Genomic DNA, 26,097 nt, shown 5'->3' on the forward strand with positions numbered 1-26,097 from the left:
AAAGGCCTTTTGCATTCGCCTGGATTAAGTTCTGGGAGTAGAGGTGCTATTCCACCTGGGTGATGCGAAGAAAAGCCGCAGCACTGAGCCCGATTGATGTGCTTTGCTTAAAGTTTGCAAAATTCCATAAACCTGAAAATTACTGTCGATTATGCAAGATGACGATTGCGTCCAAGCAGGAGTTTCAAAAATCATAAAAGCTAGGGGGAAGTCCTCCTTTCTAGAATAAAATTCCAAAGTCAAGTTCAATGTTTTATATTCTAAATAAAATTGTGGCTATCCAAGGTAAATTATCAGCGTGATGACAGTTCCTTGGGGGGCCCTCGCCATTCCTTGTCAGAGGACCCCGTCTGTTGCACATTGCCTTCATAGGAGATAATTTCAGACCCCTTGAATATGAGGAAAATACGAAGCAAACAGAAATAGGAAGGCTTTTATTTATTTTTTCAGAAAAAAAAAAAAAAACCCAGGAAAACCCGAGAGAACTAAGTGCCCGAGGGATGAGTGTGTGGGGAGCTCCTCCTCGGGTGGGCACCGGGGCTGCGCGCGCAGTGGATCCCGAAGGCCTCGGCCCCCGGGGGCGGTCGGCCTGGGCCTTGGCGGCCAGGGGTAGACTAGGGAGCCTCGGGACTGTTGGCCCTGGGCCCGTGTGAGGAGAAGAGCTGCCTTAGCTGGCAGGCCGAGGGTGCGACGCGCAGGTCCGCCCTCCTCACGCAGCCTCCGGCTAGGCGGCGAGGCCGCAGGCCGCGCCCGCTCCTTCAGCCCCGCCGCCGGGGAGGGGTTTCCCGGGACGATCCGGCCCCTTTCATCCAGGAAGTGAAAGCGACGTCGGGGTCAATGAAAACAAACGGGGAGCCCGGGTGGAAGGAAGGCAGGCGAGGAGGAGGCAGCGCCGGGCCGCGGAAGCGCGAGCAGGAGGCCGGTCGCGGTCGCATTTTTGTCGTTGTCGCGGCCGCCGCCGCCGAGGCTTACTCCGGGATGTCTGGGCCCGCGCCTCGCGGCCCCCAAGCTCCACGCGGCGCCCGCTGTTCCGGCCTCTAAGGGCCGCCACGTCCGGGCGGCGCGCGCAGGCAGAGGGCGGCTTCGTGCCGGCGGCGGGCTCCGGGGGAGGGGGCCCGGGCGGGCCGGGAGTGGCTGCCCCAGGCCCCGCGCCTACCCCATCACCGCGGCTGGCGCCAGGCCGGGAGGATGCGCGGTGTGGGGCTCTGAAGCATGGAGGGGGTTTTGTACAAGTGGACCAACTATCTCACAGGTATGGGGGCTCACGTGATGAGGGAAGAGGGGAGAGGCGGGGGGCTTGGAGGGGCTTAGGCAGGAGGCTGCGGAGAAGGCGGGTCCGGGACTTCTCTTCCTCCGTCTGGCCTCCGCGGACCCTCAGAGCGAATTCGCTGTACTCGATTCCAGGGCTTATTGAGTCCTTCTGGCCTCTTCAGGGGAGGGTTTAAGGCTGCGCACCTTCTAGAGGGTGGGAAATGCACCTGCCACTTACTTGCTAGTGTGATAATACCAATCTTTGCCTCCTGTAGCCTCCGGAACAATTCTCAGTCACCCTACATGTGTTGTTGAGATCTCCGTCCTTATTCACACTTAGTATTCATACTTTAAGAGCATTTTGTTAATAACTGAGTTGTCAGAGTATTGGACTGGAAAGGACCCTTTAATTGTTTCAACTACAAGATTTAATTTTAAGAACTCTTTTCTGTATTTCTTCTAATTTCCTTAACACTTTATTTTAAAAAGTTGTCTTGTTGAGGTTGTTCGAGCTTAGCGAGCATGATTTTGGAAGCTGTCCCCAGATAATATTCTCTTAGGGATTGTCAATGAAGTATCCTTACGTTGGGGAATTCTGTTAACTGTGTGGGAAATAGTGGAAGACAGTGCCAATACACAGAAAGGGAGCAGGCAAGTCACTTTCACCTGTGAAGTGGGTGGAAGGGAGAACGTTGAAGAAATCAGAGGCCAGCAGGAAAGGGCTCCTTTCCATGACATTGGCAGTCTGGCTTATTTAAAAGCTCCTTAAATTTGAGTTGTAGTCCAATCTCTGCCATCAACCAACAATCAAGGCAAGTCAGTTATTCTTTCAGGACCTCAGTCTGGTAAGGCCAGGGTGATTAGCTATTTTGTCCTGGACATGCCTTCCAACTCCAGAATTCCATGACCTCACTAAGTGAGAGGATGGTTTTAACATAAATTTGAACAGTAAACAGATTTTTTTGGGGGGTCTAGCATAGGCAAATCATGACTTGCTGCCCACTTATTCCCTCTGCCAAAAGTATCGAATCCCTCAGTAATTGTGTGGTACTCTCAACTTGTGTCCACCTGATCTTGTGCAAAATGTGCACATAAACTTTTTCAGGCAAAAGCACTGGGCTACAGTTATACCTGCTTTTTGATTTCTTAGAATGCTAAAGCCAGATTGATAGCAGCAAATGCTTTTAACATTTAGGATACACAGATGTTTTATTTTGTTCAAACTAAAAAGTCAATTTATTTCTATAAGTGACATGTTTTAATGGGAAACATTTAAAAGTTAGATAAATATTTTTTATTGGGCATTTTCATTTGGGCCCTTGTGAGAGCAGTTATACTGTTTGGTTGAGGTATAGTGTTAACTGTTAAAGACAGTAGAGTGCTTCACCCCGGTAGTCCCAGCACTTTGGGGGGGCGGACGTGGGAGGATTGCTTGAGCTCAAGACCAACCTGTGCCACACAGGGAGATGTGGTCTCTACTAAACAAACAAACAAACAAACAAACAAAAAAATTAGCTAGGTGTGGTGGTGCACGCCTGTAGTCCTAGCTACTGAGGAGGCGGAGGCGAGAGGATTACTTGAGCTAGAGAAATGGAGGCTGCAGTGAGCTAGGATCAGTGAGCTATGATTGTACCCACACATTCCAGCCTGGCTAACAGAATGAGATCCTGTCTCAAAAAGCAAAATAAAACAAAAAGACAGTAGCTTGTATGCTTTGAGATGCAAATGCTCATCTCATTGCAAGTATTCCTAAGCATGGTGTTGTGGAGGTCATGCCGGAGGAACCATTGGGTCATTACTGAGATGAGTCATAATTTAAGAACTGAGGTGAAACCTGGTCTTGGTGGCCATTTCCTCATCTCCTATGGTACTAAATAACCAGTGGTTGAGCTTTTCACCGCATGTGATTTAGATTGTAGTCTTTGCAGGGCATTTAGTCAACTTCTAGTATGCATTGTAGAAGCTGGTTGAAAAGAAATCTTTTGGTTGGAAGAATTTCATTTTTAAGAGTTAAATTTGAGTCAACAGCGTGCTGATGATTAATTTTAGTTCATCATAGGTCATTAGGATGAGCAGCTGTTCATACTAAGTGATCTTTCAGTGTAATGATAGTGTTGTTCAGGCACAGTGGCTCATGCCTGTAATCTTAGCACATTGGGAGGCTGAGATGGGCAGATAGCTTGAGGTAAGGAGTTTGAGACCAACCTGGCCAACATGGCGAAACCCCGTCCCTACAAAAAATACAAAAAATTAGGCAGTCATGATGGCGTGCACCTGTAGTCCTAGTTACTTGGGAGGCTGAGGCATGAGAATTACTTGAGCCTGGGAGACAGAGGTTACAGTGAGCCCATATTGCACCACTGCACTCAAACCTTGGCAACAGAGTGAGACTCTATCTCAAAAAAAAAAAAGATAGTGTTATTTGAGAATCCTTTGTGGAGAGTAAGAATTTCAGTAACATTTGGTAGTTTGAGATAAAAAGAATTAAAAAAAGAATTTTAAAAAGGGAATACCTGTGACTCTTTTTCACAGATATTACCCTCTGTTATTTGAGTGTGTGAATCAATTAGAAATTGTTTTATTAAATGTTTCTTCAAAAAGTGTTTAGAGATAATTAACAGGCTTGATTATATTAATATGTTCAACCACTCACCTTTCATGTTGCTGCAAATTCTAAATGAATCATTTTGCCCAATATTTGTTTTAAAGAGATATTGAATTGCAGTACTGCAGGCTTGCAAAATCATAATTTGTTCTATAGGCACACTAGACCTGGGTGGAGGAGTGTATTTTCACCACCCACTGCTTATAATTTGTTTGATAAGGTAAATTAGTGTTTGGAAAGATAGTTTTTATCATTTCCATGCATGATCAATACAATATACTCTCAAAGATATATTGTATGTCTATATTCTCATGGTTAATATGAAATAGCTGCCAGGTGTGGTGGTCCACACCTGTAATCCTAGCACTTTGGAAGGCCAAGGTGGCAGGATTACTTGAGTCCAGGAATTTGAGACGAACCTGGGCAACATGGTGAGACTTCATCTCTATAAAAAATTAAAAAATTAGCAAGTCTCGGTGGCGTGTCTATAGTCCTAACTACTTGGGAGGCTGAGGTGGGAGGACCTTTTGAGCCTAGGAGGTCGAGGCTGTGGTGAGCCATGTTCATGCCACTGCACTTCAGCCTGGGCAGCAGAGCAAGACCCTGTCTCAAAAAAACAAAACAACAACAGCAGCAGCAATCCATGAAATATCTCACTTTTGGGGGTATTTATTCATTCATTTATTTATTCAGTCACTTGAGAAATAGATTCTTTTGGTACCTCTTACGTGCCAGGCACCATTCTAGTTGCTGGGAATGCAGTGTTGAGCAAGATAAAGTCCATATACCAAAATAACTTATTTTCTAATTTGTTTAGGTCTCACTAGGGAATACTCTGTTGTTTCACAAAAAGGAATCTTCCAGGAACCTGAAAATTGCTGGTTTTTAATTGCTTTAGATATCCATCTTTCTGAACTGTATTACTGCATTCCCTGCCTTCCTAAACAAGGTTACAAAGTAAAATTTAATCTTTTATGATGACTCAGTGTTGTCATTTCAAAAGTGTTAGAGATAAATCCTTTTGGGGAATTAAGTCCTGGATCTGTATTAAAGTGTAAGGATGATTGACCCCTCTCCCCTCTCGGCACTATCTGACTCTGGAAAGATCAGATTAATCATGTGGCAGGCTATGGCAAAAGTGACCAGGATTTGAACACCCACGGTTTAAAATGTACATTTTAGCCATGAACACTTGTGCTGAATTGTTATTTAATAGTCACGGAAAGAACAAGGACAGTCGGCCGGGCGCGGTGGCTCAAGCCTGTAATCCCAGTATTTTGGGAGGCCGAGACGGGCGGATCACAAGGTCAGGAGATCGAGACCATCCTGGCTAACCTGGTGAAACCCCGTCTCTACTAAAAAATACAAAAAACTAGCCGGGCGAGGTGGCGGGCGCCTGTAGTCCCAGCTACTCGGGAGGCTGAGGCAGGAGAACGGCGTAAACCCGGGAGGCGGAGCTTGCAGTGAGCTGAGATCCGGCCACTGCACTCCAGCCTGGGTGACAGAGCGAGACTCCGTCTCAAAAAAAAAACAAAAAAACAAACAAACAAACAAACAAAAAACAACAAGGACAGTCACGCTGCCCCCAGCATGGTCACCATGTTAATAGTCAGTGAACTGTTGTAAATTAGTAGCATGCTTGATAAGGGACGCTAATCAAGCATCCAGGGAACACCAAGTTTGGCTTCAAAGAGGAGTGGGAATTGGGTGCCAAGGAAAGCCATCATCCTTGTCACCAGCTTTGGCATGGAGCCAAGTCTGTGATAGATGTGAGCTCTGGTCACTGAATAAATATCAGTTGAACAACTGCAGTTTCTAGGATTTCTGCCCTAGCTGTGCACCTGCAGACAAGGGAAGAGGGGATCACATGGGGAATCTATGTTCTCACCATAGGGTATGTAGCTTCTATTTAAGAGACTGGAATTCATTTAGCACTCACTGTGTTTAAGGGAGTTTGCTTAGAAGTATGTATTTCATAGGAGTCACATTGCAGAATTAGAGGGCCAGGTGGCACCTGAGAGGTCATCTTATTCAATCTATACATTTTAGAGACTGAGAATTTTAGAGATTTATTGAAATGAAAAGATTCGCCCCCAGGGTATAATTATCCAATTAAAGAATGATACTATAGGTAAGGCTAGAATCACTGTCTTCCATGGCTTTTCCCTTAATATCATAACCCCAACTCTGTTCCTTTTTAGGAAAAGAGGGCAGTTATGCTATACCTGGTTTAGGGCTATTACTAAGGATGGGCCTTATGGGTTGTTAATGAGAACACTGTGAGCTAGAATTAGAAGTATTACTCCCTGTGTTTTTGCTGCTCTGGAGATTGCTCCAGAAATCTCTCCCAGTAAAGTGGAGACTGATGCAAAAACATTTTTGGTAAGCCTTGGTGATTAAAAATTTCATTGTCAGAATGTTATTTGAGAGCCAAGAAATAATGTGGATAGCAAGTTTTGAAGTCACAGTTTTCTACGTGGTAAAAGTAATGTCTTTCCAATTGACCTTTTGTTATTTATGATCTTTTTAGGTTGGCAGCCTCGTTGGTTTGTTTTAGATAATGGAATCTTATCCTACTATGATTCACAGGATGATGTTTGCAAAGGGAGCAAAGGAAGCATAAAGATGGCAGTTTGTGAAATTAAAGGTAAGTGAATATATGGAATTAGAGGAACTGGAGGTTAGTCAAGGGTTCTTCAGCATACTCCAGACAAGAGTAAAAAAGGCATTTCTAACCATGTAGGGATCTTCTAATACCATTTATATCCTTAGCAGTCAGGAGTGGCATTTCATCACAGTTAACACAATTAAACACAGTTTTTTATCATGCTCCCTGTACAAATGTATTTTGAATGGAAATAACTTTTGCTAGTCTTCCAATTTGCATTTGACAAACAATTTCTTGTGGATACTACTTTAGTGTCCACCTTCAGTCTACAAGCATTCTATTTTATTATTGTTGTAATTAATATAAAGATATTGTAAAAATTGGAAGCTTTACTCCAAAGATAATGGGGCCAGCTCTGTAGGGTTTTGATGAAGTATGAAGTTGGAGTTGTGAACTCTGGTTCTTTGCTGAATTTGGAGGTAAGTTCCTCTGGGTGATAGAGATGGTTTCCTTTTCTTCCAAAAGGGGAGAAATAAATTGATAGGTCCTGCTGTAATTTTTGTGAAGGAAGATTTTATGGACCATTGATTCATTTGTGTGTGTGGTTGGGGTGTGTGGGGTGGAGGCGAAATCAGATAAAATGGCAGTGAAAAGTACTGAATTCTTCAAAGAGAATGAAGGAAAAACTAGAGTGCCAGGGGAGTGACTGTTCGACTTCCCCCTGGTCGTTTTCATTTCTCCACTCTAGCTTAAATACTTGTCCTTCATGAAGTGTGTTTCTTTTGATGTGGTGAGCTCTGGGTCATAGCTATCAAATAGTCTTCCTGAAAGGTAGCCGTTAATCTGACTTTAATTGCCATATATAAGTGTTATCTCCGTTTGAACATTTTATAAATGGAATAATTCACTATTTTCTTTTGTGTCTTGCTTTTTTTTACTCAACATCGTGTTTGTGAAATTTATCTATGTTGTTCTATGTAACAGTAGTTCAGTCATTCTTATTGTATAGTATTCCATTGTGTGAATATCTCACAATTTTGGTATCCATTCTAGTACTGAAGGATTTTTGGGTTATTTCCATTTTGGGACTACAGTGACTAAAGCTGCCATAAACATTCTTACACATTTATTGAACATATGTGTGTATTTCTGTTTAGTGTATCTCTGGAAGTGGAGTGGAATGCTAAGGCATTGAATATTCATACATTCAGCTTTAATAGCAGTTAAAGAAAAAAGTATTCTTGACACTTGTTGAAATGGTATGGCAAACTTTATTTAGGACTATTGTGATAGATATAGGGAGTATTGCATTGGAGGAGAGAAATTGGGCTCAACTCCAAGTACAAGGAAAAGTGGGAATGTATAGCCAAGGAGCAGGGTTAGGCAGAGAGGGTATCAGTGGAGGGAAAGTTACTAAGAGGTAAGTGGGGATTCTGGCTAAATTGACCTAACAGGATTCTTGCTGAAGGCAGGCCAAAGCCAGGGTGATCAGACATTGCTGGGAGATGGTAGGGAATGAAGAATGTGGTCAGATAGCAAGGGCAGGTGATGAAATATGGTGTTAGGGGATTCTGGCTAAACTGACTTAGTAGGATTCTTACTAAAACTGGATTCTACAAGGATGGAGAAGGAAGCTTAGGTGAGTACAGGACTCAAATGAGCCTGACTAAAATTTGGTCAAGAAGACAATCTTTTTCTTTTTTTCTTTTCTTTTCTTTTTTTTTTTTTTGAGACAGGGTCTCACTCTGTTGCTCAGGCTGGAATGCAGTGGTGTGATCATGGCTCACTGCAGCCTCGACCTCCTGGGCTCAGGTGATCCTGCTACCTCAGCCTCCTGAGTAGCTGGGACCAGAGGCACACGTCACTATGCCCAGCTAATTTTTGTGTTTTTTGTAGAGACGGGGTTTCAAAAACCAGGCTGGTCTTGAACTCCTGAGCTTAACCAATCTGCCCGCTTTGGCCTCCCAAAGTGTTGAAATTACTGGCGTTAGCCACTGTGCCTGGCCAATAATCTTTTTCAGAGATAATGCCAGATGTTTTCCAAAGTGATTATATCAATTTTTTCTGCAATCAGTCAGAGTATTAGAGTTCCAGTTGTTCTGCATCTTTGCTAAAACTTGGTATTATCCATTTTAAAAATTCAGACTATTCCTGGTGTTTGTAGTGGTATCTCATGGTGGTTTTCACTTGCATTTCTTCAATAACTAATGATGTTGAATGCTTTTTTAGATGTTAGCCATTTGAATGTCCTCTTGTCGGGCGCGTTAGCTCATGTTTGTAATCCCAGCAGTTTGGGAGGCCAAGGCAGGCAGATCTCTTGTGCTCAGGAGTTCCAGATCAGCCTGGGCAACAAAATGAGACTCCTGTCTCCACAAAAAGGAAAAAAAAGGTTGAATGTTCTCTTCTTTTGAAGTCCTCTTCAAGTCTTTGGCCCATTTTCTAACCTTGGCTATCTTTCATGTTGATTTGTAGGAGTTCTTTGTATAGTCTGGATGAGTCTGTGTTGCACATATTTTCTTCTACTCTGTAGTTTATGTTTTCATTTTGTTAATGATACCTTTTGAGGAACAGAAGTTCTTAATTTCAATGAAGTCCAATTTGTTAATTTCTTTGATTGGATCCCTTTATGACCCACTGAAAACATCTTCTGTGTTGCTTTCTGGAATGTTTATAGTTTTCCCTTTTATATTTAGGTCCATATTAGGTCTGTACCTGACTTAGTAACAACCTTTCCCCCACTGCATCATGGAGATATCTTTGTCACAAAGCAAGTGACCATGTATGTGTGGGTCTTTTTCTAGACTGTCTATTCTGTTCTGTGGCCCTGTTTTTTGTTGTTGTTGTTGTTAATCCTTGTGCCAATATTACATTGCCTTAATTTCTTTAGCTTTATTCTCTTTGTATCTGATAGCCAAAGTCTCCTAACTTTAGTTCTTTTTCAGTACTGTATTGGTTGTTAGCCCTTTGCATTTCCTTATACATTTTAGAATTTGCTTATAAATTTCCACAGCTATCTGCTGGAATGTTTGAAATTGTGTTGAATCTACAGAACAATTTGAGGAGAATTATATTCTTGATGATAATTGAGTCTTCTGTTCCATTAACTCTGTTTAATTAGATATTTAGTTTCTCTCAGTAATGTTTTGTAGTTTTGTGTTTAGAGGTCTCGTCCATCTTTTCTGATGTTTTGGAAGCATCGTTTTTAAGTTTGTTGCCTTTTCAGGTGACAACTTTGGAGGGGACCCCCCTTGATTGGATACATAAATTCTGGTATGTTTAAAAATGAGTCGTCTTATTTTAGTTTCATCTTGTAGCAACATCATTAGAAATTAGAGCATTGCTTTCTTTTAAAGTAGGTATTACTGGTGCTTTCACTAGTATTGGCAAGTAGCAAGGAAGAGTTACTCTTATAGCTTTAGGAGTTCAGTAGTTTTACCCTAGCCTAGAAATCTTTTGCATTCATAATTGCCTGTTGCATGGTTGTATGTTTCAGTGTCTGCAACTAAGAATGGCCCATGTAAGTAGAATAATAAGATAGCAATGTTTTTGTGGCACTTACTCACCATAATAGACTAAACATCTGGTCAATATTTATAGCAATTAATTATATAAGTTGGGGCTTCTGCCAGAGTTTGCTGGGACCCTCATAATTTGGCTCCTCCCAACTTATCCATTCATGAATATACATTTTTTTCTTTTTCTTTTTTTCTTTTCTTTTCTTTTTGAGACCGAGGCTCACTCTGTCGCCCAGGTTGGAGTGCAGTGGCGCGATCTCAGTTCACTGCAAGCTCTGCCTCCTGGGCTCACGCCATTCTCCTGCCTCAGCCTCCCGAGTAGCTGGGAATACAGGCGCTGGCCACTACTAATTAGCCTGCCCGGCTAATCTTTTGTATTTTTAGTAGAGACGGGGCTTCACCGTGTTAGCCAGGATGGTCTCGATCTCCTGACCTCGTGATCCGCCCGCCTCAGCCTCCCAAAGTGCTGGGATTACAGGCGTGAGCCACGGCCCGGCGTTTTTTCTTTTCTTTTCTTTTCCTTTTTTTTTTTTTTTTGAGACAGGGTCTTGCTCTGTCACCCGGTCTGGAGTGCAGTGGTGTGACTGTAGCTCACCACAGCCTGTACTGGGCTCCAGTGATCCTCTTGCCTCAGCCTTCTCCCTCCCAAGTTGCTGAGTCTACAGGTGCTGGGAGTGCATGCTTGCACCACTGTGCTGGCTAAACAAATATCAATATTACTTTGCACTACAATGGAAGCCTCTATTTTTGCTTGTTTCCTAATATTCTCAGTACATTCTGTGTTTATTTTCTCATTTAAGCTTTTTCTCATTCATTTTCTTAACCAAATCCTGCTTTCATCAAATCCTTCTTCTTGAAGCCTTTTAAATTTCCTGTCTTAAATTACTTTCTCTCATAATTACACAAGAAATCTCTGCACCAAAGAGTTAAACATATACGTATTCTGATTGTTTTTGGTGTGTCTGTTTGTATCTTGGTTAAATAGTCAACTGTATAGAAGCAAAGACATCTTTTTTTCCCCCTCTATCTTGCCTTCTACTAGCACTGCTCTGAGCTGAGTAAATATTTATTGATGAATGACAGCTTAACACAAATTTTGTTTTACAACAAAGACTTGGGATTGGCTCATCATAATTCCTGATTAGCTTTCTTTTCTCAGAGCATCAAAGGAGGTGTGTGTGTGTGTGTGTAGGAGAAGAGGTAGAAAGAGGCAAAGAGATGAATGTCTTCAAAATATACATGGCTTCCATGTGTTATGCTATGATTCATAATTAAGGGCATATCATAGAGTTACTCTTCGGATAGATGGTGGCTGTAGTTGTCATTTATTACATTCCTTCTATGTGTCAGGCACTATCCTAGCCTTGGGGGATATGAAAACAAAGACTTTACTTTCAAGGAAATCAGTAAAAAATGTGTGATAGTGTAACATTCATTGCAGTTGTATTTAATATGATAAGTGGCCCCAAGGTGGGTGAGGGAGTCTCACTTCTCAGTAGTTAGTATGTCCCTGTTTTCTTTTTCATACTCTGTCATCGCTTTGGCACCATTATCACCCTGGGTCTATATGAGAATGTTGGTTTGGGGAGTGCCACTGATGCACTGGCTGCATCATGAATGATAGTTCATTGTTTTAGGTGTATGAAGCATCTGATACTGTGTGATTAGATGATTATTTGATTCCCCTTAAATTACTTAAGTCTATAACTGTATTTCCTCTTTGTTTTTCATCATAGTTCATTCAGCAGACAACACAAGAATGGAATTAATCATTCCCGGAGAGCAGCATTTCTACATGAAGGCAGTGAATGCAGCTGAAAGACAGAGGTGGCTGGTTGCTCTGGGGAGCTCCAAAGCATGTTTGACTGACACAAGGACTAAAAAAGAAAAAGGTAACTATAAACTTTTCCCTTGTGGTGAGAGTACTTTCTTAAATATAAATATAAATAAAATAGCCTGTTCACTTTTAGTATCTATCCCAAGGAAATAATTAGAAATGTAGATTTACATGTATCTTTATCATAGTAAACATTTTGTAAAAGCTATAAATTTAGGGGAATGTCTCAATAAACTTTTTCTTTCTTGTTTTTTTTTTTTTTTTTTTTTTTTAAATGGAGCCACGTTCTGTTGCCCAGGCTGGAGTGCAATGGCGCTTTCTCGGCTCACTGCAACCTCTGCCTCCCAGGTTCAAGGGATTCTCCAGCCTCAGCTTGCCAAGTAGCTGGGATTACAGGCACTTGCTACCATGCCTGGCTAATTTTTGTATTTTTGTAATTTTGTATGCTGGCCAAGCTAGTCTTGAATTCCTGACGTCAGGTGATCCGCCCGCCTCGGCCTCCCAAAGTGTTGGGATTACAGGCGTGAGCCACTGCGCCCAGCCTAAACTCGTGCTTTCATTGGCTGATATATAGATAGTAAGATGTTTAAAACGAATTTCAGTGTGAGAAAATGCCCAAGGTTAAATGATCATTGAAAAAAGCAGGATTCATAATTATATATAGTGTTAGTATTCATTGGCTGGCTTAGGAAAGGTATGTAAGAATTGGTCAGATTGTTACCTTTGGAGGTGGAATTTGTGGGAAGGAGACTCACTTGTCACTGTATACCCTTTGGTATCTTTTGACTTTACCATGTATGCATATTGCCAATTCAAAAAGATTTTTAGAAACTGAAAGCAAAGCAAATGATTTATGTTATCAGTTCAACTATATACAGATATAATGTGAAAATGACAATTTCTTGATAGTGAGATTATAGTTTGTCTTAGTTCATTTTCTGTTGCTTTGACACAATACTTGAGACTGTGTGATTTCTAAAGAAAAGAGGTATGACTCATGGCCCTAGAGGCTGGAAGTTCAAGATTGGGCAGCTGTATCTAGTTGGCTTCTGGTGAGGGCCTCATGCTGCCTCATAGCATGGTGGAGGAAGCAAGGGAATGCGGGCGTGTGCAGAAAGAGATCAAACACAAGAGGCAGCCTCAATTTATAACAACCTGCTCTCATAGTAACTATAACTGTATTTCCCATAATGTAGTTCCAAGAGGTTGAGAACTCACTCACTCCTTTGAGGAAGGTATGAAACCTCTTTAATGACCTAAGCACTTCTTAGAGGTACTACTTTCCTAACACTGCCACACTGGGGACCTAGCCTCAACATGAATTTTGCTGGAAACTAACCATATTCGGACCGTAGTACAGTTGTTTGATTTTTGTTTTCTATATTTTTTATATTTTTCAAAATTTTTTATTAAGTATGTGTTACTTTTATAATTAAATACACATTACATTAGTGAAAGCAGGTAAATTACAGGTATTGAGAAATGAAGGCTGAGGATTGAATTTATAACAATTTTGAAATATATGAAAACATTACAGAATATGGCTACAGGTAGGATAAGAAGGAATGGATATTCACAATAGCTAAAAGATGGAAATAACCCAAATGTTCATTGGTAGATGAATGGATAAACAAAATATACGATAGAATGTTACTCAGCCTTAGAAAGGAAGGGAAATGTGACACATGCTACACTGTGGATGAACCTTATAGACATTACAGTAAGTGAAATAAGCTAATCACAGAAAGACATATAGTCTATGATTCCACTTATATGAAATACCCAGGGCAGTCAAATTTATACAGACAGAAAATAGAATGTTGGTTCCCAGGGCCTGGGGGGAGGTGGAAATAGGGTTAATGTTTAGTGGGTACAGGCCTTCAGCTGGGGAAGATGAAGATGTTCTGGAGATGGATGGTGGTAATGATTTTACAAATACAAATGTACTTAATGCCACATTTTGAAATGAATACTTAAAAGTGGTTAAAATAGTAAATGTTATGTTTATGTATATTTTACCACAGTTTTTTTTTTTTTTTAAAAGGAGAAAGAACAGGCTTAAATGTGAGCAGGAATTTATTTAGGTTAGATTAAATGGGCAGATAGAGCTGCTTTGTCCACTCTGGCAAAAGTGGCTTTGTGGCTAGGATCAGAGAGCAAGGCCACTGGGGCCTGGCCCAGGGAGTGTGGAGAATCACCAGAAATTTACGAATTTTTCTCCTATGTAGCTTATACTTCTAGTTTAAAAGGTATTGGCTTGTGAGTGGCTGAGATTATGGCTGGGTGTTTAGTTTGTCTGGAGATACTAAGGAAGAAAGTATGCTCTTAATAAAAAATGTTGAAAATAGTATAATGTGAAAATGAAACTGAAAGGATCAGAAGAAAATAAATGAATGTTTATATATAATAGTTTTAATTACATAAAAATTTAAAACTTCTGTAAGCCAAAATAAAGAGAACTGAAAGGAAGCTAACAGATCTGGATAAGGTATTTGCAGTATATAAGATAGAGGAAAGATTACTGTCTTAATTTGTAAGAACTTTTACAAACTATCAGTTTATATTGCTAAGAGAAAAATCAACATCAGAGCTGGAAAAAAATGTATAAAGGACAAAATAAAAAAGCAATTCACAAAAGAAAACTAAGCACTATTTAAATGGAAGATGAGTAATGGAATGGAAATATCCTGTATAAAATATCCAGTGGTCATCATCCTGTCTCTGGAAATCATCTAAATGTGGCAGGCATGTAACTGTCAGCTTTTTCCCAATTATCTAAAGAGAAGATGTTTCCTTAGGGCTCTGGTATCCTATTCCCAAGTTCTCACATTTCTTGAGCTATAGGTATTTATATTCATTGCTTTTTTAAATGATTACATTTTGTTGCATTGCCCAAAGAATATGAAAATGATCTAACTGGATATTTATATATGTTCTTTTCAGAAATAAGTGAAACCAGTGAATCGCTGAAAACCAAAATGTCTGAACTTCGCCTCTACTGTGACCTCTTAATGCAGCAAGTTCATACAATACAGGAATTTGTTCACCATGATGAGAATCATTCATCTCCTAGTGCAGAGGTAGAGCAAAGAGGATCTCTTCATGTGCAGTTATGCTTTGGAGTGCTCTGGGGAGATCCTCAGTCATTCCATGAGATGATAGGCATTTTCACATTGAGTTATTTTCAGCTTTTCTGGGTTCTGCCTACTGTAGACTATCTGGAAATCTGTAGCATCTTCTCGGTTTTGTCTGTGTGGCCAGAGAAGAACATGAAGTAGCATATTTCTCTGGGGATCAAGGCTTGTCTTTGCAGCCACTCTAATAATTTGGAGGTTGGAGTGGGGAAGAAGCATTCCAGGCTTTGTTCTCTAGGCTAGCGGCATAAATTCACTGGACAGCTGCTATTCTCTTTTTTTGGTAATAAGGTCCCTGCTTCAACTGTGAGAGTTGATAACTTATCTTTATGGAATAACTTAAAACAAATCCTTCTCAGAACAGTGACTTAGGAATCAAAACTCAGATTAGTAGGATCGGGCTATAATAGGCTCATTCTTTATGGTAAAATAGGACTGGTGAGCTATACCACTCTCTGGGTGAAAGGCCAGCATGTTGCCTGTCCCTTTTTGCCTAACTTGATAGAAGTGCAGCAAGAAATCTTCTTCTTCTGTGACTTTCTCCTGTTGGGGAGGAATCTTGTGTAAGAAGCCCAAGGACAAACTGACCACAAGCTCCCTGGAGGTGGGTGCTCTCACACTTGCTACAGCAGCTCGGTGACAGTATTAGGGACCCAGGCTTGTTGCATTTTCCACTCTGCCATTCTTGATGTGTTGAGTTTTTCTCCTAATGCCCCAGGTGTCAAGATGACTGTCAAGCTCACAAAGAGGCAGGAGGCAGTGGGGCCGCCAGAGTGGAGAGAGTCCTTCTCAACTTGCTGTGCTTGGTTTTGAATCAGGGAACAAAAATCCCAGAAATTCTCCAGCAGACTTCTCATCTTTGTTTTTTTCTGGCTCAAGGGAAGCCAGGAAAAAAATGAGCATTTGGTAAAGAGTCTTGGAATAGCCATGACTAGCTTAGATCAGTCTCTATTCATCCCCCAGGATCAGGGCACTTTGCGATCCTGAACAAAATTGGGGTTTTTACTCTGTCAAGGAAGAAGTGGGAGAACAGATAGAGGGTAGACATGAATTGTACTGCCACTAAGTAATTCTAAGGGTATTCCATGTCTGTGACCACTTTTGGGAAAATGAAAATTACTGTTTAGGTTAGATTTCTCTAAGATAAATTTTTGTACATGATTTTTCAATATGATAATTCAATGCAAAACTTAGTTTTTCTTAGAATCTAGGTTCATACATTGTTTAGGAGACAGGCATTTCTTATTCATAGATTTTTAAATTTTCTTCTTTTTTTTTTGCCCCAGCTTAATTTTCTAAGGTACTGTATTTTAAATAAATTTGAACATAGTAATGTGTCTGTTGGAGATGTCTTTTTATTTAGTGATAAGGTTGTATATGATTCCATGTCGTTGTATGCAAATCTGTTCAAGTCTTTGTGTAATTTTTCAGAACATGAATGAAGCCTCTTCTCTGCTTAGCGCCACGTGTAACACGTTCATCACAACGCTCGAGGAATGTGTGAAGATAGCCAATGCCAAGTTTAAACCTGAGATGTTTCAACTGCCCCATCCGGATCCCTTAGTTTCTCCTGTGTCACCTTCTCCTGTTCAAATGGTTTGAACTTCTTGTTTTGTTTTTTTCCTTCAGTAGTAATGTTGCATGTGGCTTTTGTTTCATTTTGGTATTTATTTTTAAGGGCTTAAACAGGCAGTGGCGGGGAAACAGGTAACAAGTTGAATTTTTTTGTTTGTACTGTTTCATATTAGAGCTTCTCAGCTGATGAGCTCAGCACTTGTGCTAGTGTCCTTATCTCCTTGCGCTTGGAGGGGCTGTGCATGGCCTGCCCACAGGCTGCTTCATCCATTTCCCCCAGTATCTAGGACAATATTACAAAGTGCTGTGACAGAGAAAAAATTGGGAGGCTCTATTCTGCTTGGTAAGAATTACACAACGGAATGAGGTTTTAGTCACAATGGGGTACAATTAAGTAAATCTTTAAAGGAGTTAGAAGGAATTTGAAACATAGTCTAGTGGGAACGGTGTTTTGTACTCACTATTTGGATCTGAACCCTCAGAGTAGCTGATCTTCAGTTTCTTCATGTGTAAAAATACAGTGTATATCAGAGAGTCACTGCAAACGATCTGACCTGCTTACTGTTAGGTGCTCAGTGTTAGTTTCTTACTTCCTCATTACTCAGAACAACAAGTCCTCTTTTTGCCAGGGGTGGCAGATCTGTTGTCCTTTCTGAGCTAATAAATTTGCTCTAGCATGCTGTGAGAAACTTGTAGGTGAGATAAGCTTTATAATGAGACTTTATTTCATCAAAGTGTTTTTAGGAGTCCATTTATAGGAGTAAGAATGCCACCTTGTTGCTGTTTCAGCAATTACCTGAAGATCTGTTTGTTAGGAGAATAGGGTCTAACTTATTCCTAGGTTCTCTTACCTATCCCAGCAAATTTAGTTATATGAGAGTTAGTAAAGATTATTGCCTAGATTTATTTAGATAATTGTTTTCTAATCAGTGTTTGATGGGCTAATAGTTTCCTCTGAGACAAGTGTACCATGAAAATGAGTTTTATGGCCAGATTAATTTGGGAATTGCTAGGTTAACTTAAATGATATGAATTGGGTTTCTCTAATCTGACAAGGACAGTTTGATAGGACTTGTCACAGCCTTTTTACTTATTTATTTTTTTAGAGACAGGATCTCACTCTGTCACCCAGGCTGACCATCATAACTCACTGCAGCCTCAAACTCCTGAGCTCAAGTGATCATCGCACCTCAGCCTCCTGAGGAGCTGGGACTACAGGCGCATACCACTATGCCTGGCTACTTTTTTTTAACTTATTATTTGTAGAGATGATCTCATTTTGTTGCCTAAGCTGGTCTCAAACTCCTGGCTTCAAGCTAAGTTTTTCAGTTTATTTTTTGTAGGGATGGGGTCTCATTTTGTTGCCCAGGCTGGTCTCAAACTCCTAGCTTCAAGCAGTCTTCCCGCTTCAGCCTCCCAAAGTGTTGGGATTACAGGCATAAGCCACCATGCCCAGCTTTTATGCTTTTCACACCCTCTTTTATGCTGAAGTATATTATGAATCTCTGAGAGGTGGAGGTGTAGTGTACAGTATTTCTGAAATTTATTTGACAATTGAGCCCATTATATATATATATATATTTTTTTTTCTTTTTCTTTTTTTTTTTTTTGAGATAGAGTCTCACTCTGTCACTCAGGCAGGAGTGCAGTGGCGCAATCTTGGCTCACTGCAAGCTCTGCCTCCCGGGTTCATGCCATTCTTCTGCCTCAGCCTCCTGAGCAGCTGGGACCACAGGTGCCCTCCACCACGCCTGGCTAATTTTTTGTATTTTTAGTAGAGACAGGGTTTCACCATGTTAGCCAGGATGGTCTGGATCTCCTGACCTCGTGATCTGCCCACCTCAGTCTCCCAAAGTGCTGGGATTACAGGCGTGAGCCACTGTGCCTGACCCTTTTTATGTATTTTTTAATACCATTTTACAGGACTGTGGTGTTGAGTAAAACATAGTTTGACCATGTTGCTTTTTAGGACAATTGTAGATATGCTATAAACTGTTAATTAACGTGTATATGTGAACAAAGAAACCAGTCTTTTGAGATGGATGTATAGTGCTGTGTTCCTGAGGTTGATATGCAAAGGGTACACTTTTTTGTTTTTACAGCTGTACTTTTTAGAGTCAAATGCAGTAAAACTTCAGAGTTGCCTTGCTTCCGCATTGAACTTCTCAGGAAATCCCTTATGTTATAAATGCTCTCTAGTCCAGAGTAGTCATATGTGTATTTTACATATAAGAAACTAAAATAATTGTCTTTTTAAAGCTAAAACCTTCAATAGAAAAATTACAGGAAATCTAATACATTAATTTAGGAAATATTAGAAGCTGCTTATTTTTGCTAGCTATGCCATTTTGCTTGATAAAAAGAGCAAGAATTGTGGCTTATGCAATAGTTCTAGAGACAAATAGCATGGAAAGTGAGGTCAGACAGTCTTCATTTTTTTTTTTTTTTTTTAAATAACATTATTTATTTATTTATATGAAAAAATTACATTTATTTATATGAAAAATAAAGCTGAAAATTTGAGTATTCCAAAACAGTTTAATCTGATCTTTATGAGCGCTTTATATAGTTAATCTCAATGAATCCATCTTAGAGTAAACTTGCATTTAACTTTATTTCAAGTTATCATAAAAGTTCAGACAACTGTCATTGGACCTACAGACTGAGTGATTATTATAGTGGGGATGTCCTTGGGTTAGTAAGCCTAAAGGAAGTAATTTCTGTTAAAGGAGATATTAATGTCCATTTGCATCTTAATGTCAATCTTATCAGATGTTCCCAGACTACAGATTGGGTGGGTCATATCTCTTATCATTTCAACTGGTATTTCTCAGAGCAACTAGTGGCTCATGTTCCAAATATAGAAGGCATTTACATAACATAAATGTTAGACCTGGGCTTGTTAGACTCTTGGGCTCATGTGTACAAAAGCAATCACCCTAAACCTTTAGTTTAATCTTTGTTTTTCTGCTACCGTGTTAAACTTTGAAATAATCAATTTTACTTGACTGCCTCCCTTCATATTTTGATGGAGTAGTTGGATTTTCCAAATTATGTTTAGTATTTATCATATTTTTTAAATGCTCTGCTTAATTAGGTATTTTTTATTTTTTTAAATATATGTTTTGGAAATCCATTGAGACTTAGGGCTCTTCTGAGTTCTTTAAAATCTTAAATTATTAATGCTGTCTTCCATGAAAACCACACTTCAGAACATTTGTATATCAGCTACCTAAATAATTAATAGTAAAGAGAAGCTTTGCTACCTGACTCTTCTACTACTTCCCTTTAAAAAGAGATATTTATTAGAATATTTTCTGGCTTGCTAGATACTCCTTTTTATCACATTTATATCCTATTTATAGTTATATACCCTGTTTTTTATATTTGTGTACACACTCATATATATATATTATGTATAAAATTTGGTTTTTACTTTTGAAAAAAGAATCCAGCATGTTTTTGGTGTGTGTTGAAAAAGATTCCAGTTAACGGTTATTAGAGAGAAAGCTTTATGTTGTGCTAATTATGTTACTCGAGTCTGTGAAAGATAAATTTTGTTTTGCCAGGTATCTTTTTCTCTGAGTAAATTTATGTTTATTATGATAATAGTAAATTAGAGCTGCATGATTCTACTTGACATGTGGATTATGGTAATTTTTTTTTTTTTTTTCAAAATTTCTAGATGAAGCGTTCTGTCAGCCACCCTGGTTCTTGCAGTTCAGAGAGGTAAAAGAACCTTTTCTTTTGATTAAGTTCTCTCAAACTATACCTATTTAGGGAAGTTCTCTGGGCCTTTAACAAGTGATGTGGAATGTAAACTCTGTATGGGTTAGGTCTGATTCTGAAACCAGCATTTTATCTCTCTGTATTTATCTCCTAGTATTTAGTATAAGGGCCTGGCCTCAGTAGGTAGTCATAAAAAAAAATGAATTAATTAATTAACCAGCAAGGTAAGCACCTTGCCAGCCATTTTACTTTTTTTAGATGTTTGAAATACAGTCATATATTGAAGAATGACTTTTCCATCAATGATAGACTGCATATGTGACAGTGGCCTCATAAGATTATAATACCATATTTTTACTGTACTTTTTCCATGTTTAGGTATGTTTAGATACACATGTACCATTGTGTTACAGTCACCCACAGCATTCAGTACAGTAACATGCAGTACAAGTTTGTAGCCTAGGAATAATAGGCTATACCACATTGCCTACGTGTGTAGTAGGCTATACTAGCTAGCTTTGTGTAAGCACACTCTGTGATGTTTGCACAGTGACAGAATCACCTAGTGATACATTTCTCAGAATGCATCCTTGTCATTAAGAGACGCATGACTGTATATCAAGTTATAGTTAGACAGAAGTACATTTTGATGTATTAAGACTCCACAGCTGGGGCTCATTTTACCTCAACTGTTTATAGCATCATCTATTCATGCTGAGCTGTTATTTCATTAAGAGAAAAAGATCTTGCTGAAAAGAGAAACCACTTGATATTTTAAAGTACCTATTCATATCAATACATTAAAAAATCTTACCTTCTGGATAGATCTTACCAAAATGCTAAGTTGTTAAACTATTATTTTGTTAGGTAATAGTCCTTTAAGTTGCTATGATTGTCTTATTTGGTTCTTTGGAAAGTGATTTAATTATAGTGACATTAGCATTTATTTCTCTATATTTGCACTGTTAAATGCTGGGTCCTTATTGTTTTGTCATGTTTTAATTTTTTCCCCTGATGATTATATAATCTTTGATTAAACCGTCAAATACTCAGAGGAGTCCAATGATGTATATGCCCAACTTTGTCAGGGAATCAAGAGTCCCACCAACTGAATTTTCCAGAAAAATGGAAGCTTAATCAACTTTTATTTTTATGAAAGAAAGTTTTCTATCCTTTCTACTTCACAAAATAATAATTTTAAAATCTTATTTGTTTCCTGATGAATCAAGGTTGTCATTAAGTACAGTAATGTTGGGCTGTTACAAAAATAGTAGCGGAGGTGCTATTAGGTGGTGGTGATTTGCTTCTCTGTTTAATTTTTTGAGGCAGATTTTTAAAAAAGTTTTTCTAGGCCCCTTGCCATCTTTATCTTCTCTTGCTGTTGTGAGTGAGTCTACCTCTAGCTCTATGAACTCCTTGCCCATTTCTTTCAGTCTGCTGGTTTTGGTCAGATATGGATTGACTTGAAATACATGCACTAATGAAACCTATAACTTTTAGTTTTCAAACATTTATAAACCGACTGATATGTCTGCTCTCTGGAGTCTCCCCTACAGAAGTCACTACTTCTTCATTATACCCCTCTTCCTTTTATTTCAGCTCAGAAGCCATATTCTTCAGGTTACCAGCTGTCTTCTAAATGGGTTCACTTGTTTTTGACTTCTGAGTAGAATGTTGCTAACATGGGACGTTGAGCATAAAAATAATTCTTTTTTCACTTAAAGAGAAGTCATTTAAAATTCCAGTCGAGGGTGTTTTTATTTATGTAAGGCCTTACAATTTAATGCTTTTTATTTAATTTGCAGGAGTAGCCACTCTATAAAAGAACCAGTATCTACACTTCACCGACTCTCCCAGCGACGCCGAAGAACCTACTCAGATACAGATTCTTGTAATGATATTCCTCTTGAAGACCCAGATAGTAAGTGGCATAGGTTCTGTCTCTTTCTTTGGCATATTCAGCAAAATTACTGTGGGACTCTGTAATTTCTGAAAATGAAGTATACTGACATTGAACATTGTACTTTGTTTCTTTGATTGATTCCTTCATTCAGAGGTAAGCAAACAGCGCTCAATCAATGAAAACTCATATATCCTCTTACAAACAGGTTTGTTATTAACTAAGGAGTGCTGAGGATTGCTTTGTAAATATCGTATCTTAGATATATATTTATAGAATATCATGATCTTTTACCACCACTATACTTGCACTTAAAAAACATTTCAGAAGAAGGCATGAATTGTTAGCAGGATTCTAGGGGAAAATAAAGGCAAGTTCCAAGTTCATATAAAAGTCAGCATTGTTACTTTACTAAAATACCTTGAAATGGCTAAGGAAAAGAATTTTGTCTGGTAGTCATGGTGAATTATAGTAGCATTCATTCCTGTACCTTTTTCTTATTAAAGAGGCAGCATACTGTGATTGAATGTTTTTGGGAAAGGTTTTGTGATTTATGTTAAAATTTTTAAATTTTTCTCTTCAGAGAAGAAGCTTTGAAAGTGTGTCAGAATATCTAGTAAGATAGTAGTGACCATGATTTGCAGTGAACACAAATATAGTCTTATTATTACATCTCTATTAATAGACTTCTACTCTCCAAGTCTTTACTATTTCTCAGGAAACATGTGGGATAGAAACTATGTACAATTTCCAATTAAGGAACAGGTTGTGTTCCAGTAGTTCATTTGTAAGTCAGTTGTTTGGAAAACAGATTTTATTTTTCTTGTGGAACTGACATGATAAGTGGTGGTTAGCTCTTTGAATAGCCTAGAAGAACCCAGTGAATTCATAGTATGGCTGAAATGGGACAAAACAATGGTGTATTTCTAGCATTTGAGTGTATTGAAAACATTGATTAAGCTGGAGTTGTTTTATGTAACCAGAAAGTTAAACAGGTTTAGTTCACACACATGGCAATTTTAAAAAGGATTGCTGGTCATTTTTGGATTTTTAGGAGTGATAAAATCTTTTTTTTTTTTTTTTTTTTTTTAATGCTCACTTTTTTTTTAACCGAACTAATCATCTATTTATTAATATATGGCACTATTCTATGCTCATTAACATTTTGAATTTAAATTGAGATATGGGTAGAGAAATTAAGGAAGGAAACCGGGAAGGGGAAGGGAGAAAGAAACTTTCTTGGGCCAATCAAACAAGACCTGGAAGAGAAGAGGAGGAGAGAAGGAGGGTTAAAGAGGTTGAGTATGTGAGAAAAGTGTTATCTGAGGCAGGTAAGATAGATTCTGATTCTCTTTATTCTTTATGCCTTTTACACATGACTCTTAATCCAGAGTTCATGAAGGAGTTCTGTATGCTACCTTGTACTTTTCTTTAAGTGTGACTTTTTTTTTTTTAAGAGGATCATTTGTGATTACTAAAATAACTTTTTTAAAGTCATCCATTTTTCTTTAGAATTCTTTCCTTCTCGTTACCCTAGTCCTGAATATTTGAAAACAATTTTCAAAAGATCTAGGTGTACATGCTCATTGTATTTAGCATCCCCCAGTTTAACTGTTATGGACTGTAACAAAACTAGTCACACACACACACACGTATATACATGCATACATATAGTTCACTTCTCTAGAACATCTTTAAATTAGCAAGTATAGACTAGGTCAGAAATTTTATCCTTAGAGTTTTTCCTGTTTATACTAGTTTAGTGTTTCAATTAGCTGACAAAGCAAAGATTGAATTAGTGCTCCTTCTAGAAAGTATATATTTTGCAGTTGGCAGTTTTGGTTGAAAGTTGTTACTCAAAAATATTCTTCTTGTGAGATGCAACTGTTTCTATTTTTCTAAACAAGCTTTTTCAAAAAGTATGAAAGTAATAAATGATGATGGTAAACTCAAACAATGTGTATAAAGGTACAACTGCCTTAGAACAGGACTATGCCAGTGTAGTCAGCTGTGTTAACATGGAGCTGCAGTGATAGTTCTGTGAGCTGCATTACAAATGGAGAAATGGGATCTTTCAGTGTGAGGTATCTTGTCAGCTTTGCTCAGAAAGTCTTAGAATGAAAAGAGGAATACCTGAATTTAGTCCTCGTTCTGTTACCAATTGTGTGATGTTGGGTAGGGCGTGTATCCTTTTATGGGTCTTGGTTTGTTTGCCTAGGAACAAGAAGGATATTAACAGCATTAAAATAGGCTGAAAGAGCAATATTTAATTAATAAAGATTAAATTCAATTCAGCAGATATTTATTGACTGCTTGTTATGTGCCAACCGTGATTCTAGCAATGAACAAAACAAAAATCTCTACTTCAGGCAGTTTCGTCATTTATCCCATGAATTCTGATGTTTTTCCTTTTGACTGTTGATACTCTACTCTAAAAGTTAAGTTTTCCTGTATGAAACAAACAAGGAAATAAAAAATTAGCAGGAAGCTAAAGGAATTTCATGTCCCTGAATAGGAAATTTAAAATGTTCTTTCACGGAGGACTGGAGTTAATATTGACAGGATGTTTAATGTTTTTACCAATGTCTTCATAGGACCTGTTCACTGTTCAAAAAATACACTTAATGGAGATTTGGCATCAGCAACCATTCCTGAAGAAAGCAGACTTATGGCCAAAAAAAAATCTGAATCGGAAGATACTCTTCCATCCTTCTCTTCCTGAAGAAACTGAAGTGTCCAACTTCCTCTAAGTATTGCTATGCAAAAGCTGCTGTAATTAAACTATTGTTATAGGGAGTAGTTTTTTCCCTTAGGACTCTGCACTTTATAGAATATTGTAAAACAGACAAGGAAACAAACCACATACTTTTGAAGTGTATTTTATCTTTATATAGTTTGTTTGCAAGAGTATTTTCCTAATAACTCACAGTATGAATGTGCATCTTTTTTTTTTTTTTTTTTTTAAACAAATGATGGTGTAACATTTTGACATCCATAAGGACAAATGTAGATATTTTTCTAAAAAACTGTGAGAGGACTGACAGCTTGGTCAGGGTGTATTGTAGCTTATAAACATGAAATCTTATAAGGTTTCAGTTTGACAGAAGTGTGATATATGTAACTTGTGCCATGGACCAAATGGTCACTTTACCACAGCTAAAAATGAGTTACGATAGCAGCTTGATGGTGATTGTATTATATTCCTTTAATCAAAAAGGAAACACAATATTTTAAGTATCTTTAGCCCAATTACCATGACATATTGAACATCTTTAACCAGACTGTATTGTCCTTCATATGTGAAGTTGACACTACTGATTTGTCATTCCAAATGTTGGGTTAAAGTGTTTAATTTTTATTTATTTTCTTGTTGCCTCAAAAGATGATTGCATTCTAACTTTTGTGACCTACCAAATTTAAGATGTGTATACGTTGTTCTTTACATTGTTCTAGAAAAGAGATTTTAATGCTATAGTGACTTTGCTCACTTACACCAGAGAAATAAACAATTTTCAATGGAAGAGGATTTTAGTGCTTTTTTTTTCCCTAAAATAGACATTAAGCTGCTGTTGTAAAGTATTGTTTGCAGCTCTTTCCAATGTCTAGAGACATTTTTATTTATGAATATTTATACAAAAAGGAATTCTGTCAAGATGACTGCTCTATATCACTTGAGAATGGCATTATTTAATTAAAGAACAAATAGCATTTTTTGGTAGTGCCTGTCTATACCTATTGTCATTGTTTGCCTTGTAATCGGTTGTTTTGAATTCACTTTGGGTTAATAGTTTTTTTTAAGGTTTTGGTGAAGGAGCACTTTAAAACAAACTGGTGTGTTGTTTTTAAGTTAATCATATGTTTAATAAATGTGTGGTTTTTGCATTCAAACACATCATATAATACATTGTATTTTTTATATTCATTGATATTCTGTCTAATCTTT

The 26,097-nt window shown here is 38.5% G+C and overlaps 1 protein-coding gene across 1 annotated transcript; it reads left to right on the top strand.

The window, feature by feature from the left end:
* Positions 1-807: 807 nt before the first annotated feature.
* PLEKHA3 (pleckstrin homology domain containing A3) lies at positions 808-26,042 on the top strand. Its single transcript, XM_001099197.5, has 8 exons — positions 808-1,252; positions 6,387-6,503; positions 11,716-11,871; positions 14,760-14,896; positions 16,382-16,546; positions 20,211-20,254; positions 22,060-22,175; positions 24,749-26,042. The coding sequence occupies exons 1-8, from the start codon at positions 1,213-1,215 to the stop codon at positions 24,874-24,876; spliced, it is 903 nt and encodes a 300-aa protein (XP_001099197.2). The 5' UTR covers positions 808-1,212; the 3' UTR covers positions 24,877-26,042.
* Positions 26,043-26,097: the final 55 nt, after the last annotated feature.

The sequence above is a fragment of the Macaca mulatta genome, chromosome 12 (genome assembly GCF_049350105.2).
Source record: "Macaca mulatta isolate MMU2019108-1 chromosome 12, T2T-MMU8v2.0, whole genome shotgun sequence".
Classification (NCBI taxonomy): domain Eukaryota; kingdom Metazoa; phylum Chordata; class Mammalia; order Primates; family Cercopithecidae; genus Macaca; species Macaca mulatta.